Source organism: Podarcis erhardii (assembly GCF_964252035.2).
Source record: "Podarcis erhardii genome assembly, chromosome: 5".
In the NCBI taxonomy this organism is placed as follows: domain Eukaryota; kingdom Metazoa; phylum Chordata; class Lepidosauria; order Squamata; family Lacertidae; genus Podarcis; species Podarcis erhardii.
Genome location: NC_138509.1, coordinates 94,502,126 through 94,527,819, shown reverse-complemented (window position 1 = coordinate 94,527,819; position 25,694 = coordinate 94,502,126). Strand labels below are relative to the sequence as shown.

The window sequence follows — 25,694 nt, the reverse complement described above, 5'->3', positions numbered from 1 at the left end:
ATTCATGTGTATGTGTGACAAATGCCAGAGGGGCCATCCTGTTAGGTTGTATTCTGCAACATGTTCTTGATGCAATAATAGTGTGTTAGTAATGCATTTATTCTGGGCCATTCACATGTTATGAGTTGTTCCGTGCTGCTCCCACAAAGTGGATCATGTTATTGCTATCTGGAGAGGCACTCTTGCACCATAGTGCAACAAAAGCAGGACACAAAAAAAAGACCCCCATAACATTTGTGGCATAGAAAGTTGACAAGAACTCAGCATAGTGTTACAGACCATGGAAACAAAACAGTACGTCCTCCCCCAAAAGTTTGCAGGTGCAAGGAGTACTGATAGCATATAACCACCCCAATATGTACCACATAACCAATGATGTGTATAACCACCCCAATATCATTATGAGGAACAAGTCATTGTGAACACACTACAAAAAGGGACACCTAGAAGGGGCCTTATTGTGCAAATTTATATCATATAATCAGAGTTGGAAGGGACTGTATCTAGTCCATGGGGAGGCAAACTAAGACCCAGGGGCTGGATGCAGCCCAATCACCTTCTCAATTCGGTCCATGGACGGTCCAGGAATCAGCGTGTTTTTACATGAGTAGAATGTGTCCTTTTATTTAAAAAGCGTCTCTGGGTTATTTGTGGGGCCTGCCTGGTGTTTTTACATGAGTAGAATGTGCTTTTATTTAAAATGCATCTCTGCGTTATTTGTGGGGCATAGGAATTTGTTGATTCCCCCCCCCCAAAAAAAAATAGTCCGGCCCCCCACAAGGTCTGAGGGCCAGTGGACCGGCCCCCTGTTGAAAAAGTTTGCTGATCCGAGATTCTAGTCCTACCCCCTGCGACCAAGACAGATGGCCATCGACCTCTGCTTAAAAACCTCCAAGGAAGGAGAATCTACCCCCTCTTGTGGGAGTTCATTCCACTGCAAGAACAGCTCTTCCTGTCAGACAGTTCTTGGTGTTTAGTCAGACTCTCCTTTCTTGTAACTTGAATACACTGTTACAGATAGGTAGCCGTGTTGGTCTGCCATAGTCAAAACAAAAAATTCCTTCCAGTAACACCTTAAAGACCAACTAAGTTAGTTCTAGGTATGAGCTTTCGCGTGCATGCACACTTCTTCAGATACCTGAATCTGAAGAAGTGTGCATGCACACGAAAGCTCATACCTAGAACTAACTTAGTTGGTCTTTAAGGTGCTACTGGAAGGAATTTTTTGTTTTGAATTCACTGGATCGTGTCCTACCCTCCAGAGCAAGAGAAAACAAGCTTCTACCAACGGCCCTTTAGATATTTGAAAATGATTATCAAATCTCCTCTCAAGTCTTTTCTTTACCAGGCTAAGCATACGTGGAGAATAAACTTGTGAGCCTTTCAAGACTGCAGTCCTCACGCCGCTTACCTGGGAGTAAGCCCCGTTCAGTTCAATGGGGCTTACTTCCGAGTAGACACGACTTAGGACTGCATTACTAAGATGCCGTGCAAGACTCTTTCCTGGATTATCTCTGCAGCAAGCTAGCTAACGGGTTTACTGCCTCCCTGGGTTTTGCACAGAGAAACCATTCATACGAAGTAGTGGCAAAGACCCCACGCATGGGCCAGCCGCCAGCCCCGCCTCGCTGAGGACTAGCGCCCCACATTCTCCCACCCCACCACCAGCAAGACCCAACAGACGGAAGCAAAGCTCTCCACCACCGACCAGGAAGTGGCGAGCGGAAGCTGCACGTGGTTTTCAGGGCGCCACGTGGGCGGAGGCTGGATTCGGTAGGCTTCCCCCTTCCCTGACAGCCCTGCCCTCGCTTGGCCGCCCTTCCCCGGAGAAGCGACATGGAGGAGGAGGAGGAGGTGGCGGCTCCGCGAAGGCGGCAGCTGCCGGACTCCAACGCCCGGTACCGGGACAGGAGATTCTGGGACTCGCGTTACCAGGACGAAGGGGCGGCTCCGGCCGAATGGTTCGGGGGCTTGGAGCGATTCCGAGAGCAGCTGGAGGCGGAGCTGAGCCCCGGTGATCGGATCCTGGTGCTGGGTGAGTTGCCTGCCTGCCTGGAAGCGTGGTATGGTCTGTCACGTTGTTATTGATCTCATATTCTTTGTTGCGTTTTATATCCCACCCTTTTCTCCAAAGAGCTCAAGGTGGTGTCCGTGGTTCTCCCCATCCTCATTTAATCCCTGCAACAACCCTGTGAGGTAGGTTTGTAGAGTTGGAAGGGTCCCCCAAGGGTCATCTAGTCCAACCCCCTGCAATGCAGGAATCTCAACTAAAGTAAGGTTACCAGATTTTTTTCAATAAATCCGGGGACACTGTTCAGCTTCAATGGATTTTGTATAATAATATTATTAATAATAATAAAAAATAAGAAATAATAAAATTATAAAATTATATCCCGCCCTCCCCAGCTGAAGCCGGGCTCAGAGCAGCTAACAACAGTAAAAGTAACACAGTGTTCTAAAATCAATTCATTCTAAAATCAATTCAAAATCAAATTAATGTCAGCCATTGGGCTAGAGTTCTGTGAGGACTGATTTGTAAATCTGGGGACTGTCCCCGGGGAAACGGGGATGTCTGCTAACCTTAAACCATAGCATCCATGACAGGTGGCCATCCGGCGTCTGCTTAAAAACCTTCAGTTATGGAGAATCCACTGCTTCCTGAGGGAGACAGTTCCACTGCCGAACGGCTCTTACTATCAGAAAGTTCTTCCTGATGTTTAGTCGGAATCTCCTTTCTTGTATCTTGAAGCCTTTGGTTCGTGTCCTACCCTCCACAGCAGGAGAAAACAAACTTGCTCTGTATTCCATGTGACAGCTCTTGAGATAATTGAAGATGGCTATCATCTCTTCTTTTCCAGGCTAAGCATACACAACTCTTTCAACCGTTCCTCATAAGGCTTGGTTTCCAGTCCCTTGATCATCTTGGCCGCCCTCCTCTGCACACCTTCCAGCTAGTCAATCTCCTTGATAGGTTAGGCAGAGAGAGAGAGGCAGTGACCGGTCCAAAGTTCCTTGTAAGCTTCATTGCCGAGCAGGAATTTCAACACTGGTTTCTCCCAGGTACTAGTCCAGCACTCTAATCCAGGGGTCGGCAACCTAAGAACCATGGGCCACAAGCGGCCCACGGGGGTCATGTAACCAGCCCATGAGCTGCCCCTGAACTGAGCTGCCCACTCGGCGAGTCCCCTCGCACTGTACTAAACCGGTGCAGCGTGACGCGGGGACTCGCTTTTGCGGTGCCGGATATTGCGGGCGCATGCGATCCGGCCCACGGAGGGATCTCTGCTGGAGTGAACCGGTCCAGGCAAGGTAAACCTTGCCAACCCCTGCTCTAACCACTACATCACACTGCCTCTTATTGTTATTATTAAATCTGTTACATGCTTTATCTTCCCCAGGGCACTCCAAAGCAACCAACCAGACAATTGTTGTTGGCACCCGTCAGTTTCAGGAGACAATGGATGTGTGCACCTTTGGGGGTGAGGTCAAACTCTTGGAAGGTTGCATAGCCTGCTTGTGGCTGTAGAAACTGATGCAGAAGAGACATGTTTTGTTGCAGCTGGGGCAGATGAAGGCGTCCGGTTGTGCTGCTGCAGATCCTCTGCGGGATTTCTTCTCTCTGCGCTCCTCCCAGCTGTCATTCCATGTCTCCAGGCACTAAGGTCATTCTCACACTGCGGGGAAGATGTTGCCAGTCTTCACATCACGCTTGCAGACATCTTTGTAGCACAGTGTGACACATAACATTCAGACTTGGAGTAAGACCCTGGGGCCCTTTGCCAACCTGGTGCCCTCCAGGTGTTTTGAACTTCCAGCAGCCTCAGCCAGCTACCTGGGGCTGCTGGGAGTGAGTTTGTTAGTTTACTTGTTTGTTTCATAAAACTTCAGGGGCTGCTTGGCTGTAAAAACAAAACAAAACCTCAAAGGGGTTTATGAAATGAGAAAACAAGAAAATCAAGAAAAAAATTGCAACCCCACTTTAAAAGGTTACAATGCTAAAGCAGATTAGGGTTACCTCAACTTTCAAAGCATCTGGGTAGGCTTGTCTAAAGAGGGATGTTTTCAGAAGGCACTGAAAAGAGTAGAAGTGAAGGCAAGGAGTTATAATCCGAAACCTCTGAAGGGTGCCAGGTTCGTCAAGGCTGTATGTGTGCACAAAATAGCAAAACACACCTCTCACTAGATTCCAGAAACTGCAAGAGGGGAGAGTGCTCTTGTGCTCAGGGCCTGATTGTGGGTTTCCCGCAGGCATCTACCACAAAAAGTGGTGGCCTCTCCTTCATTGGGGGTTTTCAAGCACAGGTTGGATGGTCATCTGTCAGGGATTATTTAGCTGTGTCTCCTGCATTGCAGGGGCTTGGGCCAGAGGGCCCTTGTGGGTCCCTTCCGAACATGCAGTTCTACGATTCTGTGATCTGGTTGGCCACTGTGAGAACAGGATGCTGGACAAGATGGGCCATGGGCCTGACCCAAAAGGTTCCTAATGTTATTATTAACTTTGCTTCTCCTGCATTTTGGGCTGGTGATCCTTCCCATGGAGATGCCAAGGACTGAACCTGCGATTGAAGCCATTGCTCTGCCAACCAACTTCTGCCCTTTCCTATAAATAAAAATATTACCCTACTATGGATTTGGACAGCCTTTCTCAAGGACCCACTTTCTTCACTACCTTTTACTTTTTGCAGGAGGATTCAGAATTCTTTTGAGTTATAAAAATGTTCTTAGGATGTTGCTCCTATGAGCCACTAGGGGGAAGCAGCGGCACACAGTTGATCCATCAGTATGTTACAGGCAGTGGTCTCTGGCCAGTCGTTATGGAGTTTGTTGCTCAGCTCTTCCCTGAAGTCTGTGCCTGTTTGGCACGTGTGTGTGTGTGTGTGTGTGTGTGTGTTAACAGTTGCTTCAGTTGAGGCAAAGGGGCAAAATGTTCATGCAATCCTATGTGTGTCACCTGAGTTGCACCACCCTTTTTGCCAGGTTAATTTATACCACATTGCCAGTTGGTGTGTGACTGATTTGAACTGGCTTAGGATCCGTGCGCTGCAGAAGCAGCCTAGTCATGCTGGCCACATGACCCAGAAGCTGTACGCTGGCTCCCTCGGCCAGTAAAGCGAGATGAGCGCCGCAACCCCAGAGTTGTCCACGACTGGACCTAATGGTCAGGGGTCCCCTTTACCTAGGATCCAGCCTAAGTCTCCCCCACCTGCAACACCTCTTTTTCAGGGCTTAAGATCTGCCAATCTCTACTCAGCCAGCTGGGTGGGATCTGCTGGCCTATCTCCAGCTGAGCCAGGATAAGGGAGTTACGCTCAGCCACAAAAACTGCCAGATCAAAACTCATCTCATCTCAATAGATCTAGACTTAGGATTGCCCCCTAAGTATGCAGCTGGTGGATTTCACACTGGATAGCAGCCTTGTGGAGTGGGGGACAGCAGAAGACCTTGCCATCCTATCAGCTTATTATTATTATTATTATTATTATTATTATTATTATTATTACCCTGCCCATCTGACTTGGTTTCCCCAGCAACAATTTAGGCAATTGTTGGGTTTCCATGATGCAGCTGAGCTTCAGGAGGAAGCTAACATTGCTTTCCTGGAGGAGAGGGCTATCAAGGGCATCATCGGGAGGCAGCAATGCTTTTCAATACTAGTTGCTGTAAACCAAAGGAGGGGAGAGTTGCTCTTGTGCTCGGATCCTGCATGCTGGTTTCCCACAGGCATCTGGTTGGCCACTGTGAGAACAGGATGCTGGACTGTATGGCCTGATCCAGCAGGGTCTTCTAATCTCCTTTATCTTGCAAATGCAAGTAGCTCAGAGAAGTCTATATTGGGGACTCAGGTGAATTCTATACCTAGCAAACACAGTTTCTGCTGATAGGGTGGTTCCTGCAAATTTGGTGTATTTTTCATGCGTTGTGGTGCTTAATTCGGCAAAGTTCTGCCTTCCCTGCTTCAGATTTTAACGAAATGTGTTGGTTCTTTTGGCGAAGAAAGAAGTGATGGAGTAAAGTGGGAGAGAAAGAGAGGCAGCTGTCAGGCTTTCCCCTCGCAGTCTTGGGCTAGAAGCTAAAAGAGAGAGAGAGGAGGGAAAGTTGAAAGGGTTGCAATCGAAGCTGCAGCTCTTGCCAGGGAATCTGTGGCAATGTACCGTAACTATTATATCCAGCTTCAAAAAAGAAGTTGCTCCCATCTCACACCTGGAGGGAAGGGGCTTCACATCTCTTGAGGTCTTGGAGTACCCAGTTTTCCTGCAGAGGGGACAGGGGGAAGGGAGTGCAATGGAAACCTTTGTATTTCTGCTGCAGGGGTGACATTTTGTAAATAAGCAGTATCCCGGTTCCTCCTGGCTACCACCAGAGGGCAGTGTGAATAGATGCTTCAATGGCCTTCTCTGCCACTGTTCAGAACCTGAATGATGCTCTGCCCCTTTTGAAGGGCTGTTCTTGGTGGAGCACAGGCGATTTATAAAAAGTGGATGTGAGCGTTGGTCTGGTCTGCAACTGAGAACCCATCCTTATAGCAGACTTTTCAGGAAAGCCCTGTTTCCTCCGCAAATCCTTCCGAGCCCTTCTGTATCTCTGACGTGTCACCATGAGAGTTAGGAATTTGCTTTTCTGTTTTTTACCCTTTAAAATAATAATAAAAATACCTTCCTGATCCTATTGCTACTAGAGAAAAAGCAGACCGTATATATTTGTTGATGCCCTTTTCAGAATCCTTCAAAGCCCAAGAGGCAAATTAAAGTGTGCCTGAATGCTTTCCTTTTTCCCCCTCTCTTGTGACTTGAGTCCATCTGTCAGGATTTTTCGAAGGCTGACTCAGGCTTTTCACACTGATGGTTAATAGTAAGAATATCGTAGAGCACGAGCAACTTGCCCGCCAAGTCTAATTTGGCATCTGCCATGGAAATGATATGCAGATTGTTAATTGCACAAACCTTAAATATTCAAGTTGTCTTTGGCTGTCTGTCTCAGGTATAAAAATATAACTATTTTAATATTTATCTACAAACGGGGTATCTGTTTATACATTTATCTTTCACATTTATATCCTGCCTTATGGGCTTAGCCAGGATCCTCAAGGCAGATTAATCTGGTGAGGATGTCCCTGCTACCTAAAAATATATAGTGATTTTATGAAAATCTCACCTCTTTCTTCCCACCCACCCCCAAAAGAGATGCAGATCATTTGATATTTGGGAAATGGTCTTTTTGGAACACATTTTATAATATGTAGCTGGTAGGGAACAGTCCTGTGACACTATCCTGTCTACAAAAACTGTCTGACAGTACGAAATCTTACGGAATTCGCATGGATTATTAATGCCTGGGTTTCTTAAAAAAAGAAAGAAAAAAGCTTAGCAGCCATTGTTGGGCCACAGCTCCCATAATCCCTGACCACTGCCCATGCTATAGTTAATTGTTGTGGCTTTTTTCGCTTACCCCATCCCACTGTCCTGCTCACAGTTGTGAAGAATATTCCAACGTTTGGAATGGCCCATGTCACCATTAAGAAAAAGAGGTCGGAATAGGCCAGTAGATATGTGGACTGTCCCTGGATCAAGTGACTTTTCTTCTTTAAATTCTTAAACCTACTTGGGTTAGTTTTCTGAACTAAAAGGTAAAGGGGCCCCCTGACCATTAGGTCCAGTCGTGGCCGACTCGGGTTGCGGCGCTCATCTCGCTTTATTGGCTGAGGGAGCCGGCGTACAGCTTCCGGGTCATGTGGCCAGCATGACTAAGCAGCCTCTGGTGAACCAGAGCAGCGCACAGAAATGCCGTTTACCTTCCCGCTGGAGTGGTACCTATTTATCTACTTGCACTTTGATGTGCTTTCGAACTGCTAGGTTGGCAGGAGCAGGGACCAAGCAACGGGAGCTCACCCCATCGCGGGGATTCGAACTGCCGACCTTCTGATCGGCAAGTCCTAGGCTCTCTGGTTTAACCCACAGCGCCACCCACAAGGTGTTTAACTGAAAATCAATCACAGTCAGTGCATCATTTGTAAAATAAGACTCTAGAGCCACCTTGCCCCAAAATGGCAACTGGACATTCCATTTTGGTGACTGTAACCTTGCTTTAAGGGGCCATTTGGCACCTAGCTTATGCATCTGAGTTTCTAATACTGTACTGCTTTTGGTCACCAGTTGAGCCTCACTTGCTGATGTCGCCCTTTGCTTGCTCATGCATTCAAAATGATTCCCTCCGTAGCACGTGGCTTGGCTTGCTCACTTGAGCCAGCTGCGGAGCTAATCTCTCAGCAGCACATCTGCTGTCTATTTATGGCACACGGTAATCTAAGTGGTGGAAGTTGATGGGAGAGAGGCGGGATTGGCAGGTGGGCGGGCTGGCTTTGCAGGAAAGGCTTCATCTTTGCGGCCTCTTGGCTTCTCCCAGCAATTCTGTGCGTTCAGAAGCACCAGCAGCTGCCTTGTGCTGATTTAGAACATTTTCCATCCTGCTCAGTGTGGTCTCAGTTGACTGACAGTTGCTCTCCAGGGTTTCAGACAGGGAGCGTGCCAGCCCTACATGGAGATGGCGGGGATTGAACCTGCGGCCGCCCGCGTCTAAGTCAGATGCTCTGTCAGGGAGCTGCAGCCCTTCCCTTAATGCCTGTGCTGTCAAATGGCATTTCAGAACCAATTAGATTAAAATAAAATCTCCGCAGAGTACCAAACGCAGAAATAAGCCTGCATCTGTGCAAGAGTTTTCAGTGTGGCAAGTGACAGCTCCAGACTCATCTCTGCTGTGCTGAATCTGGGATACCTTCACCTTAAAAGCTGATGAAATTTCAGGCAACAGCTCTCTCACTGGAGGGGGGAATGCCCCAACTAGTTATGCAAGCCTGGCTAGCAGGTTAGACTCCCTGTTCTTCTCTCTTGCTTGGGGATCTTGATGTGCCTTCGTTTGTTGGCTTCTTCTTTGAACCTCTCCCAAAGGCTCTGCCACGCTGGGCGCCCCGTGCCCCTGCGCCCTAATCACAGCCAGCGAATTAACAGAATCCTGGCTTACCATTTGCAAAAGTCCCAACTGGGAAGGAGAGGGCTCTAAGCCTCCATTAATCCTACCTGATGGTTTATCTCTTTGATCTGATTGCTGCTGCGGTGGCTTTTAAAGTGGTGGCTCCTTAATCTGATATAGGGAGGGAGGCTGGAGCTTCCAAGCAGGTTGGGATTAACTGGGTCTAATCGCCTGAGCCTGTTAGAGGGCCCGTCTGCTGGATGTGTGATTAACAGTCCCGAGATCCTTGCCGTGCTGGAAAACACAGGGGGTGAAGGACAAAATGGAAGATGCGTCTGAGTTTGAGGTGGCAGGCATTGAACTTGCAAATCGTGCAGTCCACTTGGGGTTGAGTTTCCAGTGGCGAAGCCCCTGCTTTGTATCAGGAAGGGTGGGGTTCTGCCTCCAGCATCCTAAATCTACAACACTTCTCATTCTTTCTGGAAGTGCCATTGTGGGGCGGAGAGATCATTCTGCGTGAAGGGAGGGATCATAGCTCCATAGCAGAACATCTGCTTTGCATGCAGAAGGTCCCAGGTTTGGTTCCCTTCAGGTGAGGCTGGTCAGGGCTTCCCACCTGAAGCCTCGTAGACAGTTCTGAGATAGATAGACCCATGATAGACTTGGGAAAAGGCCAGTTCCTAGGTTTCTGCGGGTGCGGAGATCATTCTGTAACTCTTTCGTGGGAGGATCTAGACCTGGAATGTGGAGCCGGTGGCCTTTCAAATGTTGTCATACTACAGTTCCCATCATCCCCCATTGTCCATGCTAGTGGGGCTGATGGGTGCTGGAGTCCAGCGACACTTCGAGGGCACCACATTGTCTAGACTTCAATAGCATGGAGAACCTCATGCACAATGGTACAAAACCAAACCCTATCTTAGATAGGCATAGAAATCATGTGAAACATGTCTGATTCATCTTTATTTTATTTATATTTATTACATTTTTTAAAAATCCCTCCCTCCAATGTGGACATGTTTGGGTTTGCCCTTCAATTTTGCCCTCCCAATTTTGCCATTTTACCGCTCTCCCTTCTGGCTCCTTTTGAGCATTTTGGCCTGGCTGGAATATGCACCCCCTCCCCCCACAGCCGATGGAGGATAGAGATGGAGATGTCTGAGTGTCTGCAGTAACTAGTAGGAAGTCTTGGAGCCAGAGTTTTCATTGGATGCCTGGCTTGTGTAATGCATGTGTAATTACTCTACCTGCAGTCCATTTAATATATTGTAGACTGAGGGGAGAGGCAGGGAGGCTGGATTTTAAATCCCAGGGGCTGGGGACAGTGCAGGTGAGAGCCTAGTAGGGTGGCTTATGTAGATTGAGTGTTGAGATCCTTGAGCCTTCCTCTGGGTGTAAGTGTAAATGCCAGGCGTACAAATGCCAAGCCCAATGTGGAAGTAATTAAAGCGCCTTTTGCAACCCGCTCATTAAGTGCTGCTTCATCTCTAATTAAGCTAATTGTGATCCGCAGCACCCACTCGGTCCTGCTTTTCTCTCTTTTTGCCCTCCGCAGCCACCTGTGGCTTTCCGGGTTTGGTAAGCTACCAAAGGGGAACAGTTTGCGGGGGTGGGGGGGTGTGGTCTTAGAACTGCCTGTCTCTGGAGTTGGAAAAACGAAGCGTCTTGTTGCTGGGCTCAGGGTTTGTTTTTGTTTTGTTTTTTAAGAGAAGCATCACGGCTCAAGGTTAGCCACAAGTTTCAAAGACATCTGCTCTCTTTATCAGGAGAGTAACATTCTCCCTGTAACCAGCCCCAGTCACCAGTCTGTCCAGACCATTTTGGACCAGCTGGAGCTTCTAAACACTTTCCACCGTCAGCCCCAAAGACATGAGACACGCCAGGCACAGTCTGGGCCCATGTTGACTGTCTTGGCAAAAGCTAAGGATGATTCCCTGTAAAGTAAAAAAAAAAAAAAAAAGGTTTTTGGGCTTGCAGGAGGTTGGGCTAAATGACCCTTTGGATTCCTACAGTTCTATGATTCTGTGACCTGATGGGCCTTTGGTCTGACTGATGGATCCTTGACCAAGCCTTCATAATCCTAGAACACATCCAGCACTCACCAAAGGGAGTTGCAGGGAAAGAGCAACCGCAGCAGACAGTCTCCGTCTTCCAGGATAGTTGGTTCACCGTGGGTGATCCTTTGTTTACAATTGGCCAATACATTAAATTCTTCAGCCTAACTAGTCCAAGCCCATCTCTTTTGCAGGCTGCGGGAACAGTGCTCTGAGCTACAACCTCTTCCAGCTGGGCTATACAGACATCACCAGCATTGACTACTCACCCATATGCATTGCAAGTGTGCAAGACCGCTATGCCCATTGCCCAGGCCTGCACTGGGCAGTGATGGATGCCCGGGCCTTGACCTTTGTGGATGGGAGCTTTGATGTGGTGTTGGAGAAGGGCACTCTGGATTCCATGATGGTGGAAGAAACAGACCCATGGAATGTCTCCTCCGAGGCTAGGATGCTTCTGGATCAAGTGTTAACTGAGGTGAGTGGCAAGAATTCCTGTTGGTACCTGGGCTGGATGGCACCATCTTAACCATTTCCATGTGTGACTTCTTGAATCTTGGCTTGTTTGCAAACTTTAAGGACATTAGACAAGCATCACTACACTGATTTTTTTTTCTTGATTGCTGTTTAGTGCTGCAGAATCACACATTTCTGATGGGAAAAATCTATCCTTGCTTATGTTTCTAGCCCTCATGTTCATGACTGCAAAGTATCTGATCTCTATCTCTGTCCCATGGTCTGGCTTTCCGTCATGCTGCTATCACACAGCTCCTTTCCGGGTGGGGGTGGGGGGCATTCCACAAACCCCAAGATATGCAAAGGCTGAAATATAGGACCCAGAGCAAGGAAGCAAGCTGCCAAAGCCCATTCAAAATATTTTATTTATTACATTTATATACGCCCTTCATTCAAAGATCACAGGGCAGTTTGCAGTATAAAAACACAAAATGCATAATATAATAAAGAAACAAGCAATATATATAAAAACTGATCCTCGCAAATGAATCTGAACGTGGGATATTGAGTTCGCAAGATGCAAAATGTAGATTGCAAACACAGCTTAAGCAGCCCTAGAAATCTTGTCTTCCCCCTCCATTTTCCAACATATTCCCCCCTGACTACTTCTAGAAAAAGTGTGGATTGGGCTCATATATATAAAACACATTGAATCACCCAAAAACCTTGTCCTTTTAAACGGGGTTGTTGGAGTGGAGGACCTTGTCTTGTCCTACATTCTACCTATGTTTCAGGACTGATCCTGACCACGATGCCTCTTCCATGGCCTCCTAAAATTGACAACAGTCCTCCTGCAAGAAGTTTTGTAAGGAAGACTGCGAAATATTGCAGAGAAAATTTATGAATAGAATTACTAGTTAAGGATTATTAAAAGTAATAGTGAAATTAATGAAATGCAGATTAAGTGATAAAGAGCGAAGAAGTACAGAAGTAGCTGATGGAAGTCCAAAACATCTACAGAAGTAGCTGATGGAAGTCCAAAACATTGTATAAGATAAGAATATATGTTATATGGTTTTTGGAAAATATATGTAAAATTTAATTAAAAAATTATTAAAACAAAATTGACAGCAGTCCTCAGCCAAGTCAAGATGGTAAATGACAGTCAGTTAAAGGGCAGCATGCCTCCCCCCCCCCCAAAAAAATATCTCCCTCCCATTATGGGGTTTGATAATCAGCCTGTAGCTTCCTTGTTCCCTTAGGGGTTTGATACAGGGCGCAATTCCCTCCCCGATGCTTTTTAACATCTTTATGCGCCCCCTTGCCCAGATTATCCAGAGCTTTGGGCTGGGATGTCACCAATATGCTGATGACACTCAGCTCTATCTGCTGATGGATGGCCACACTGACTCGGCCCCGAACACACTGACCAGATGCTTGGAAGCTGTAGCTGGATGGTTTCGTGGGAGCCGATTGAAACTAAATCCTTCAAAGACAGAGGTCCTATGGCTAGGTCAGGATGGCATGGGGATGAGGGACCAACTCCCTTCTCTTGCGGGGGCCCAATTAGTGCCATTGCCTTCCGTTAAGAGTTTGGGTGTAATCCTTGACGCCTCCCTTTCCATGGAGGCGCAGGTTACAGCAACAGCCAAGGCGACATTTTTCCACCTTCGCCGCATCAAGCAGTTGGTCCCTTACCTCTCCCGCCCCAACCTGGCCACAGTGATCCATGCGACGGTCATCTCCAGGCTTGACTACTGTAATTCGCTCTACGCGGGGCTGCCCTTGAAGCTGTCCCAGAAACTCCAGCGGGTGCAGAATGCTGCAGCGAGGCTCCTCACGGGGTCTCTGCCATGGGAGCATATTCACCCAGTGCTTTTCAAGCTGCACTGGCTCCCAGTGGAGTACAGGGTCAGATTTAAGGTGCTGCTTTTGACCTTTAAAGCCCTTCACGGCCTAGGACCCTCGTACCTACGGGACCGCCTCTCCTGGTATGCCCCACGGAGAGCCTCAAGGTCCATAAATAGCAACACCCTAGTGGTCCCGGGCCCTAAGGAAGTTAGATTGGCTTCAACCAGAGCCAGGGCCTTTTCAACTCTGGCCCCGGCCTGGTGGAACGCTCTGAGACCAGGGCCCTGCAGGATCTGATTTCTTTCCGCAGGGCCTGTAAGACAGAGTTGTTCCGCCTGGCCTTTGGCTTGGAGCCAATTTGATTCCCTCCCTCCCTCTCTCTCTTTTTTTTTCTTTTCTTCTTTTCCTTCTCCTCCTGCGATGAGGCTACATTTTAATATTTTAATGTTCCATTATTTTAATGTTGTATTTTATTTTTGTTTTTAAGTTGTAATCATTCATCTTGTTTTTATTATTGCTTGTAAGCCGCTCTGAGCCCGGCCTTGGCTGGGGAGGGTGGGGTATAAATAAATTATTATTATTATTATTATTATTATTATTATTATTATTATTATTATACCATTCTGCAATGGGGGGGGACAGTTGTGCAGATGCACCCAAAGTATTTGCTGCCAGAGGGAGGGGTGAAAGGGTTAGTGGGAAGGGGGGGGGAAGGATACGATTCATTGGGGGGGGGAATGAACAATTTCCCAAGCAAGCTTATTTTTGGGATGATAAGAAGAAAGCAGAGTCAACAGCACCCTGCCAACCACAGGGGGGCATTATAGTTTGTTTTCATTCTAGCTTTTATCTTGTATTTTGTAGGGGGGGGGTTTAAATTTTTATATTACGGATGAAGGGCGGCATACAAGTTTAATAAATAAAAACAAACAGCACTTGTTGGGGCTCTGATGGCAGAAGAGTGTGGCTTTTCCCCACCCCCATTAGTTTTTCTTCCGCCGCCCCCCCCACTCCCAACCTTTCAGTATCTTGCACATTAATGTATTTTTTTGGGGGGGGGATTTCTTCCCTCTTTCTCCGCCACAAAAAGAGAGAGACGGCCCAGCTTGAATCTCCCCGGTTGCCATGGCAATGCCGCTCTGTCATCAATGGCTGCTTGCAGATGGCAGGGTTTGAGTCCGGAGGAGAGAACTTCTTTTTCATGTTTTTCTGGTTAAAGGGATAGCCCCAGGGAAGTGTCCTGTTTGCAGCATTTCCGTGGGACTTGCATTGGGGGGGGGGGTTGGTAGCGGCAGCACAGGGATGTGGGGGAACAGCTCACGCAGGCTGAGCATCTTCACCCCTGGGGGGGAGGATGTACTGTTGTTGCCAATAGGCCTCTGGCGTCTTGGGCTAAGAAAGTGGGGGGGGGCAGAATGTGTTGATATCCAGTGCCCCCCAACCACATTTTGCCTGTCTTCCCCTCTTATTAGCTTCAAGGATCTCTCTTTTCTCCTTAAATCCCCCCACCCCACCCCCCAAAAAATGGTCAGCTGGTTCTCCCTGTTTCCATGGAAACCCTCATCCCTATTGACTAGGCCATGCCATTGCAATAGGGACAGGCAATGCCTCCAGGCTGTTATTAATTGGTCTGATGTGTCCATAGCAGCGGGAACCATATTGAATTTGGCTGTGTGTGTTTTATTTTTATTTTTTTGCGGGGGGGGGGGCATTAGGAAAGTACAGGATTGGAAATCGTGGATGCTTCTACGCTTATTCTCGCTCTCTCCTCCAATCTCAAGTCTTTCCCTACAGTCTTCTCCTCCTGCATTTCTCCCTCCTAGCTCTGTATTTTCAGGGCTCTTTTTGCATGCATGTGGGGTGTAAAGTGGCAAAAGATCTTTGCTGAGTTTCCACTAAAGGAGATGGGGGGGGGGGAATGTCTTCACTTGCTTGGGACGAATGCCCACGGGTGGCTAGTGGGTGGTATCTAGCCTAGCTCCACTCACGAGTAGACCCACTGGAATGAATACGCAGGGATGCAGGAAGCTGCTGTCTGCTGAGCCAGGCTGCTGATCCAACCAGCTCTGTATCTCCAACACTGACTTCCAGCAGCTCTCCAGAGATTCAGACAGGGAGCCATTCTCAGATATACCTGTGGAGGCTTTGTATCCTTCTGTATGTCAAGGCAAGTGCTCTACCACTAAGCCATTAATTTCAGTGGACCTACTCTGAGTAGGGTTAATGTTGGATAACCCCCACAGTAGCTCTAGAGCAGCTGGAGTCGTTTTGCCTCCCGTTCTGCCTCTGCCTCTCATTTTTCCCCCGTCTGATTTCCCACCCGACCAATCTCCTGCTTGAGTGCTTTTGCTGGGTGATTCCGTGGGTCAGTCCCTCTCCTCTCTGCTGCTGCCCTTGAGGGATCCTGCCATGTAGGTCCCTCGTGTCTCTCTGGCAGAGGCAGGCGAGGGGATCAATCCTCCCCTACCTGCACCCCCCCTCCCCACAGAGAGGCTTCCTGTCCCACAAACTCCCCAGCCCTCCTGAGGAACCGGGAGACTCTCTGGCCGGCATCCTCAGATGACCTTTGCTGTTGAGCAGAGAGGCAGCATCTGTGCAAGGTCTCCTAGGGAGGGGCTGGGTGCTTTGGAGTGATCTCCCATTTCCCTTGGAGCTAGCAAGCCAGGCTGCAGCGACAGAGCCGACAGAGCCGTTTAAAGTGACTCCAGAATCTCCGCTTCATTTCAGCCATTTCCATAGAAAAATGTTGGGGGGGGGGGTTGGAGAGAGAGAAAGGAGGCAGACGGATGATTGACTCATTTTGTTAAATCTGGCACATCAGAGTAAAAGGGTTTTCTCTGTGCTGTCTTTACAAAGGTGAGTTGTCAAAGGTGTGATAAAGTTCTAGTCAAGAATTCTATCGCCTCATATATTTATTTAAAGTTTGGTGCTTTAAAAAAAAAAACCCAACACAATCCCACGCTATAGCCAACTTCCAGAGCAGTTTCTAGATAAAAATGAGAACGTCTCTACCCTCAGGCTTTCGCTCTTAACAGGGCACAGCACTAAAGGAAAATGCACCGGGAGGGAGGAGGAAATAAGCAAGCTCGGGTTCAAGGTCTTGATTGCTAGTTGTTCTGATGGAAAGGAAAGTTCAAGGAGAGGATGCTCTAAAGGCTGCCAGTCTTTTGGCTGTGCCAGTGGAGTGGCCTTGTATCCTACCTGTTCCCTCTGCTGCTGCAGCCGGGCTTCTGGCTGGTGACAAAGAGCCTCCCACCTGCTGCATGTTATTGTGTTGAATGGTGGAAAAAGCTCACTACCCAAGTGGCAGTCTTGGACACTTGGTTTTTGTGTCACCATCTCAACTTGCTGCATGTGGGAAGCCTTATTATGTTGAGAAGCAGTAAAATGCGCACACACAAAATGGTAACCCGCCTCCCTGCAGTATGAAGTGGCACGTTCCAAAAGTTTAGCATCTTCTATTCTAGTGCACAAAGGAGGTTGCAGACTTGTGCCTGGACTGTACCATTTCAGGCTGAAGGTGGGCGTTCACATGATTGAATGCCCCTCCACACAACAAACCAGTGTGATGTGTAGAAAGTCAGGCTACAGCACACTTTGCCCTTCCATGCTAGTCTGCAGGGAATGTTTTTGTGAACTTCCACCTGCTACGTTCTGAATTGGTTTATTCCAAGTATAGGTTTACCATCTGAATTGAGAACTAGGCAAGGCAGGGGGCACCAGCCTTTTTGGGACAGGGTTGAGTAGGGCATGTTTGTAATTTTGAGAAAGTGCCCTGGCTGCCACCCACAAAATGGCTGCCGTGGGGGCATGGCACAATAGCTGCCATGTCTTTATGAGCAGAAAAAAGAGTCAGGGCCATAAAATGGTGTGGGCATGTTAGCTTATCTGCTACCCCATCTGTGGGGTGCTGCACTCCCTCACAGAGAAAAGCTCTTTGCGCCTCTCCTCTGTTCAGAATGGAAGGGAGACTGCATGTCCTCTCCTGGAAGCCTGTGAGATGTGGACATGCTCAAGCCAGTGTGTTTGATGGAGGAGAGGCTGAGCTGGCGCAAACAGGAACTGAAGAGGACAAGCAAACAATGGGCTGTTGATTCAGGTGCCATCGAAGCTCCTCGTGAGCGGTAGTGGTGCACACTGCTTGTAAGGGTTAGGTAGCCAGCCTCAGAGCTAAACGGACTCGTGGCGTATGGATCTTGGCTCCTTCGCCCAATGCATTGCAGCTCCAAAGTGTTGCAGAAATAGGGTCCAAAGTCTGGATCTGCAGTCCTAGAAACAATACTTCCCTGCTTCTCTCCCCTCTTCAGTTTCACAGCCCCCCAGAGACTCTGCAATAGCTGCCAGTTGGCCAAAGTCCATGCAGCTGTCTCTAAGCAACAGCATTTCCTGTTCTGATAACTGCAGGCTGCCCTGGCAAAGGGGAAAGCTTACTGGATCTCATTCAGCGAATATGATGGGCCCGCTTGGAATCTTTTCCTCTCTCCCTCTCTGTGTGCCTCACTTGTGTGAGAAACTTGGTTCAGGAGCTGGAGCAGAACATCTCTCTTCCCTCTCCCTCCTTCCATGCAGTTGGACTTGGGTGCATCTTCTGCACATAGACACACACACCCATACACACACCACATCCGCACTGCTTGCTATCCCTTGACACCAGTTTACACTGGAAGAACACAGCCCTTAATTCCAGTCTAATCTCAGGTTTCTATATGGGACCAACGAGGTGAATTAGAATTCCCTTCTCTGAGAGCCAGTGGTTGTGTAAACTGGAGGTGGCCTACTAGGAAATCCACAGGGCAATAATTTTAGGGTAGACTTGACCTGCAATATTGAAATCCAGGTCTAGTCTAGCATCCTGTTCTTACAGGATCCCTGTGGGAAACCCACAATTGGGATGGTGCACAAGCCCACTCTCCCATTCTTCAACTGTTACGCAGAAGAATTATTGTGTCTGACTGGATTTGTCTAATTCTCCTTTAAAGCCCTCTAGGGTGGGGCCATCACGGCTCCTGTGAGAGCGAGTTCCATACTTTAAGTATACGCTGCCAGTTGCGCCTTCCTGCCACAGGTGCTGCCACTGAAAAGGCCCTGCCTTGGGACACCACCAGCTGCCTCCTCCTTTGGCACAGAAGGTCCACCAAGGAAGATCTTGAGACAAGGACAGGGACGGGGGACCTGAGCTTCTCCAGGTGTTGTTGGACTCCAGTTCCCATCAGCCCTAGCCAGCAAGGCCCAGTGGTGGGGGGGACTGGAGTCTGGCAACATCTGGAAGACCCCAGGTTGCCCGTCCCTCTACTGGAGGTGTGCTGGTGCCAAACCATTTAGGCACGGCGGCATGCCATGTTGAAGGAAGCCCCGCATTGTGTAGCAATAATTCGCCTTCTGTTATTTACATGAGGATTCTCAGCAGACCTCCTGCGTTTTGGCTTTTGGGGGCTAGCCTGGACTTCCCCAACATTGGACCCTGCAACTATTTTGCACTTCAGTCCCTTTCGGCCTCAGGCAGCCTAGCCAGCAGTTATATCTATGACTCTTGGATAAAGAAGCAATGTAGAGCCTGGCTCTTTCCCAGATCTGCCTAGTAATTAAGCAAATCGCAGGATTAAACCAAAGCAGGCTTCTCCGAGCTAGAAAGTGAGAGTAAAGCGGCCCAGGGACTTTGCTAGACCATTTCAAGCACTGCCCAAGGCAGCCTGAGTTTCCAAAGCTTTTTGACAAAGTTATTCCCAGTCGTGAAAACTTGGCGCACGCTCCTCCTGCGCCAAGAGGCCGATTTCTTCACCATGAGGACCACGAAGGCATTCAGCTGTGTGCAATGCCTGGGTGTCTTCTTCGGTCAAGGTGACTTGAATCCTGCAACCTGTATAAATTATGCAGCATTGCACATTTATTCCTGAGGTTGCAGGATGTATATTTCTTGTGGTGTTCTCATACAGTGGAGGGTGAGGAGTGATGAGGACCTCCAGCCCTCGTCCCCTTGAGCATTGGGGACACTGCTCAGCACCCTCTTCTGTGATTTTGCCAGATATTGCTCACAATGCTTTAAAGCAGTGGTTCTCAAACACAATTTTCTCTGGACCACACTTTCAGAATAGAAATTTCATTGCACCACACCAAATTCTTTTATTGATAAGAAATACAACACAACCAGTATTGTCCTAAGTATCTCTTGATGCTCTTGCCCTTGTTTTGAAAAGATATCTACCCACATTCTGCAAATTAAAATATACTATTTTGGTGCTATCCTACAATGCACTGAAATGTTGAAATGTTTTTTGGATGGCCCTTGAATCTTCCAGATGAAGAAAATTTAAAATGCTGATAAACTGCACTCTGGAAGACGGGACAGCACATGGTGAAACAGATGACCCTCAAAGCATTCTCGTGGCTGAGTGCAATTCTTCCTGGCCACACGAGCAAAAGTATATCCCATTTGGGGACCAGGAAACGTCAAAACACAAGGACTTCCGAGTTCCTTTTTTGCTTAATCCAACCCTCGAAATCCAACATGGATTTATGTGCTGCAGCGGTTTCGGATGCGTGCCTGTCCCCCCTTCTGCAACGGCGAGCTCCTTCTTCTCCCCATAATCCTCTTTTTTTCCCCTAGCTGCAGAAAAAACACCCTCCTGTCTCTCTCTCTCTCTCTTTCTGTGTGTGTCTCTCTTACAACCCCCTTTGCTCCATTCTAAGAGAACTCTTGCAGCCTCCTGCTACAGGCTGTTCCGGTTAACTGGTGAGTCATGAGAGATGAAGGGCATTCAATCCCCACCTGTCATGGGGAGGAGGGGGTCCGGGCAGCAGAGGGCGGGGGTGTTTCCTGGGCTCCGCTGGGTGCGCACCACCGGCAAGAGCTGAGCAGCACAGTGCAGGGCGGGGGGGGGGGAGGGAGGGGGGAGGAAGCAGCCGGGCAGGCAAAGTGCTGGCGGCCGAGCGCCAACAGCAGAGTTTAGCATGCCGATCACGCCGTCGCTGGCCGTAAATGCCTTTGACTTTGGATAAAGCCAAGCAAGAAAATTGATGTTCTTTTCCATCCTATTAGCAGGAGCTTAGTTCCAACGAGGAGAAAATGATGATTAAAAGGGTCAAGTCCACTCGGCTTCAAACAAGACGTACCTTGGACACAGTGTCTCTTTAAAATCTTGGCTCAGGAATGTTCTGGGGAGATGGTGGGGAGCAGGAAGAGGAGGAGAGTGGATGCTCATGGAGCAAGGGTGGAAGCAGGGTGCCTTGTTCTCGGCTCCACACCACTGGTTTAAATGCCCCCTAAAGGCAAGACATTATGTTGCCTTTATTACTACATACTACCTGTGCAGTAGGACCAGAGCTCAGTAGCGGAGCATCTGTGTTGCATCTAGAAGCCCGCAGGTTAACTCCCCAGTGACTTTCCCAAGTAGCCGTTGCCAGCCAGGTAGACCAACGGCGGCTCTTCTCCAAGGCTGGTCCTTGTAGGAGCTGTGGCCCAGATGGGGAGGGTTCTCTGACCAAGAGAAGTAATAACTGCCTTGCTGCATCAGCACAAGCCCACCCTCCCCCCGCAGCAGTCTGTTAGATAGAGATGGGCATTTATAAGAAATCTCAAAGGCAATGACCTTTCCCTGTGTTTCCCCACATTTGAGTAGCGGGGAAGATTGGTGGTGTTGGTATTCAGGGGCGCTTGCCGCACACGGTCACTGACGTCCAAGCCAAAGGCAGATGCTTCCATGATTTATGCATGCTTAAGACTTTCTGTCATGAGGTCTAGAAACTTGCAAGCTGCATGCCAAAACAGAATGGTGAGTGGGGTATAGGTGTGCCAAGTGACACAGTGCTGCTCTGTGATGTGAGGCAAGGGCAGAGGAGGAAAGGAGATCCCAGCCTCAGCAAAGAATCTCAGAATCGTAGACCCCAAGGGTCATATAGACCAACACACACACACACACACACACACACACACACACACACACAGCCTGCACTGAGTCCTCTGAAATGTTGTCCCTCTTTTCCTCCCAGGTGAGCAGAGTCTTACGCCCTGGTGGCCGGTTCATCTCCATCACCTTTGCTCAGCCGCACTTCCGCAAGCGCCACTACGCCCAGCCAGCCTACGGATGGTCCGTCCGGCACTCCACGTACGGGAGCGGATTCCACTACTTCATCTACGTCATGCGGAAGGGCGAGGAGCTGTCCCCTTCCGACTTGGCACTGGGGCAGAGCCTGCACCTGCCTCCCCGGACTCCGCCCCCTGTACGCTACCTCCAGGACCCAGACAGTGAGAATTTTCTCTCTGACATTGACCTGTGAGTGGCTGGCAAGGAATGGGGTGGGGTGGATAGAGGGGGCACATAAAACTGCTCTCGTGACCACGTGCCAATCTGCCTGCTGCTGCTGGTGCTGGTGAACTGCCAGAGTCAACATTTTCTCCCAAGTCATTTTGGGCAATTTCCTGCATACAGTATTCATTTTTTGAATTAAGAAAGAAAGAAAGAAAAAACCTGCAGTTGGCAACGGGAGCCAATTCCCCATGGAGCTGGATGGGAACGTTTTCTGCAGCCAAATCTCTTGTAAGAAAGGAACATTTCCCTCCCCCTTTCTGCATCTTCTCTTGTGCCTGAACTTTGGAGCTGCGAACCCCCTCCGTGGAAAGTGGCGAGGTGTTGGAAACTCTGGTTGTTGTTTTTAAATCTCACGGCTGTGCCTTGAAATCCTGTGATCCCCAGGTTCTTCTGGGGTGGTGCTATACAGAGCGGGCTCCTTCGCCAGGCCTCTCTATGGAGAGGAAGATCTAGAGTTTGTGGCCGCCCTCTCTGCCATCTTGAAATGTGGCTTTATTCCACTCAGCTGGTTTTTTAAAGGCAAGTGACTGCCAGTGCTGCCTTCACATCTGGCTCACTGGTTGGTCCTGCCTGTGACAAGTGGCAGAACAGGACAATTCTCTTCTAGGCTGTCACTCACTCTTCAGGGTCCTCTACAGCATTCCACTAAAATATCCCAGATTCTGCAACTTGGAACCACAGTTCTGCAATCTGAATTCATTGGGCAGATTAACTATGAGCATAAGAATGGGCTTCCGCATGCTTTGTTTGTTTTGCTTTGGATAATTTTTTATGCCAAATCAAACGGTGGAAGCTGTGTCACTTGCTGGGAAAGGGGAATCAGATTTAACTAGAAGCAAAGGAGGAGCAGGGTTCCTGTTTCCATTGTCATTGTATGCAGAAATTGTGTGCATAATTGTGGCTTTGTTTAGCAGGAGTGAAAAGTTGTGCCTCTCTTCTGCACAGGCAGAGCCAACCCCTTTGCATCTGGTCCTGGATAGCCTTGCAAACATGGCTGTCCCATGCAATTAGGGTGAAGGTCCCTTGGATAATAACAAAAGCTGTTGTTGATTTGAAACATGTAGAGAAACAAACTTCATTTAACCATTTAGAAACCAGACTAATGTGCCATTTCAGTTTTTAGTCACACAAAGATCATGATGACTAGAACCCTCACTGCCCTGTTTTTAATGCTAGTGCATTTTTAGTAACTGTACACAGTGTGTGGGCTACACGTACTGGGGAAAGATGATCAGGTGCAAGGTCATCATTCATATGAATAGAATTTCCTGATTAGGACTAGTAAAGAAAGTGATGGCTGACTTAAATTATAGGTGGGGTTCAATGTGTATGCCACAACTCTTAAGGAGACAAGATAATGCACGTACTAAAAAATTGAGAGTTTTGTGTGTGTTTTTAAACATGCACATTTCTAGCTCTCAACAGCTGCAGAAATGTGCTTGAAAACCTGTCATCTCCTGTCTCGGAAGCTGAAGTGTTGTGGCTTGAGTTAGCATTTCCCATTTCTGGGCGAAGGGGTTCTGCGTACCCAGCGCAGACCTTTATTCCACATCCAAGATCCCATCTCGTCTAGCATCCTGTTTCCTTAAGTTGCCGGCCAGATGCTTCCAGCCCCACCCCACAAGTGAGATGGGATGGTGGCTACAAACCACAGTGGCCCAGCCCTGCCTCTCTGGCTGGAAGCCGTGTGCTTCTGGAAACCACCAGAGGAGAGAGTTGTTGTTGAGCTCAGGTCCTGCTTGCATCTGGTTGACCACTGTGAGAAGAGGATGCCGGACTAGATGCGTCCTTTGGCCTGGTCCATCAAGCTGCTCTCAACGTTCTTACTGCCTCTGAGGTTTTGTTCGGCTCTCGTGCTCAATAGCTGTTGCTCTCCTCCACAATAGAACCTTCCCAGGACTAGTAAACTCAATAATAAGTTGTTCGAAATAAGAGTACATACGTTTTTCATGGTTTTTTTTAATACAGGCTGTTCTTGATGCACAATTTGGAGGGTTAAATTGATGCAGAACTTAATATTTATTTATATTTGCACAGAGGAAACACGCGGATCGTTAAGTGAAATCAGCAGGCAGGATAAAATCAGGACCTGGAACACACTGGGATCTTTGTTTCACAACAGGCAAACCGTGGGTCCAGGGCAGAATAAAACAGCCCCACCCCACCCCTAGTTTGAAGAGGGGAGGCCAACTCAGGGGAAGAAAAAAGCCCAGTTCACCCTGCAGAGAAAACTCTGGACCAAACTTGCCATGATCTCTTCCTTTGGCAGGTCACTAACAGGCCCTGTCCAGGGTTAGTGAGTCATATACATAGGAAGAGGACAGTGTTTAGTAGTGGTTAGAGTACCAGACTAGAACCTTGGAGACCAGAGTTCAAATCCCTGCATGGCCACAAAGCTCACTGACCTCAGGCCATTCACTGGCTCTCAGCCTAACCTACCTCACAAAGGTATACGTGCAATGAAGTAATTAATTTAAGTTAAGTTAATTAAACTGACGTCCACTTTGCAACAGTACTTCAGGTTTCCAGAGAAGGGAACATTTCCAACCCTACCTGGAAATGCTATTGGGAATCGAACATTTGGCAAGCAGGGCAGGTGCCCTGCCAACAAGGCTCAGTTGGTAGAGTGCGAGACTTTTAACCTCAGGGTCGTGGGTTCGAGACCCACGTTGGGCAAAAGATTCCTGCATTGCAGGTGGTTGGGCTAGATGACCCTTGTGGTTCCTTCCAACTCTACAATCCTGTGAGTCCCCGAGCGGCACCTGAGCGATCCCTGACAGATGGCAGCTTGCCTCTGCCCCTGTGGCCTCTATACAGCTCTGCAAAGGTCCCTGCCAGGCCGGGCAGAATTTCGCGGCTGCCCGGCAGTGAGCAAAAGGGTGTTTGTGTTAAAGGGCGTTGTGTTCAGTAGCTTCCGGGCAGAGCCCCTGCCTCATTACCTCTGCTGCCACCCCCTCCGTTGGTTAATGTTGGAGGAAGTCCAGCTGCCTGCTCTTTGTGGATGTTAATGAAACTGCCAGGGAACCTGTGAATCATTTTAATGCTCCCCATCCGTCTTGCATGAGGAAGAGAAGGGAAGGGACCACTGTACTGCCTCTTCCCTCTCTCTCTTTCTCTCCTGCCGATGCAGATCTCACAGGAGCTGGGGGCGAGGGGGGGGGAGAGAGAAGTGTGCAGAGATGGAGGCTTTCTGTTTCATCTTCTGCCATAAGCAAATTGCTTTAATCCTGTTTTTCTCCCTTGAATAATTGGGAAGCCCAGTGCTCGTGGGGGAGGGGGCACAGCACTGGGTGCCTAGTTTTCATCTCAGTAGTTCCTCTTCCTCTGCACAATGATGTTCACTTAGAAACCAGCATTTGCCTCTTCTCTTCTCCCCAACAGCATTTGATGTTTCCAGACTGAGCATCCTGGAATTTGTGGATGTGACTTAATGGGCTGCTACATCTCCCTCCCCTCTTCCCTGCTACCCTTTCTCTCTCTCCCCCCCCCCACTTCACCTACCTACAGCCACAAAACGTGCAGATATCTTTTCCAGAGTTCACAGGCCCTCGCTTTAACAGAAATAGTTCGGTGCAGCAGCGATATTCACAATGGCATCTGTGCACTCTTTTGCAGGCAAGTGAATGCAATTGGTGGAGAGAGAGGCCATGCCTTGCCTGCTTTCCGCATCTCTCTTTTTACCATGAATTGATTTGGCATCTGCCTTTAACTGCAAATTAAAAGTGTGGGTAATTTTTTTTAATAAAAAAAAAGTGATTTAATCAGAGTCTTCTCTCCCTCTGAAGTGGTGTCCAGGGCTGTTTATAATAATCTCCGCGCATCTCCCCCCCCCTCTCTCTCTTTCATAATGTAAATGTTACAGTTATATAAATGACACAAAGTGCCCCTCAAAGCAGGATGCTCAAAACCCAAACTGTTGTGCACTTTTAAATTTGCAAAATAAGCTACCAGTATGTGTGATCTGTGTACATCTCTCAGGTCGGGACAATGTATTCTGAAATCATGTATCGGTACAGTTAAATGTCTTATAAGCATTAAAAAGGCACTTTGTGTTTTGATGACA

At 48.4% G+C, this 25,694-nt stretch overlaps 1 protein-coding gene across 1 annotated transcript; it reads left to right on the top strand.

Moving 5' to 3' along the window:
* The first annotated feature begins 1,748 nt into the window (after positions 1 to 1,748).
* EEF1AKMT4 (EEF1A lysine methyltransferase 4) lies at positions 1,749 to 25,694 on the top strand. Its single transcript, XM_081862843.1, has 3 exons — positions 1,749 to 2,035; positions 11,213 to 11,496; positions 21,312 to 25,694. Exons 1-3 carry the CDS (start codon positions 1,837 to 1,839, stop codon positions 21,597 to 21,599), a joined length of 771 nt encoding a protein of 256 aa, XP_081718969.1. The 5' UTR covers positions 1,749 to 1,836; the 3' UTR covers positions 21,600 to 25,694.

What these genes read in the sequence shown, in the direction of transcription:
- EEF1AKMT4 (XM_081862843.1), top strand. Translation starts at nt 1,837, where the DNA reads ATGGAGGAGGAGGAGGAGGTGGCGGCTCCGCGAAGGCGGCAGCTGCCG. An exon ending in TGATCGGATCCTGGTGCTGG is followed by an intron (nt 2,036 to 11,212) that starts GTGAGTTGCCTG and finishes TCTCTTTTGCAG; the next exon opens with GCTGCGGGAACAGTGCTCTG. An exon ending in TGGATCAAGTGTTAACTGAG is followed by an intron (nt 11,497 to 21,311) that starts GTGAGTGGCAAG and finishes TTTTCCTCCCAG; the next exon opens with GTGAGCAGAGTCTTACGCCC.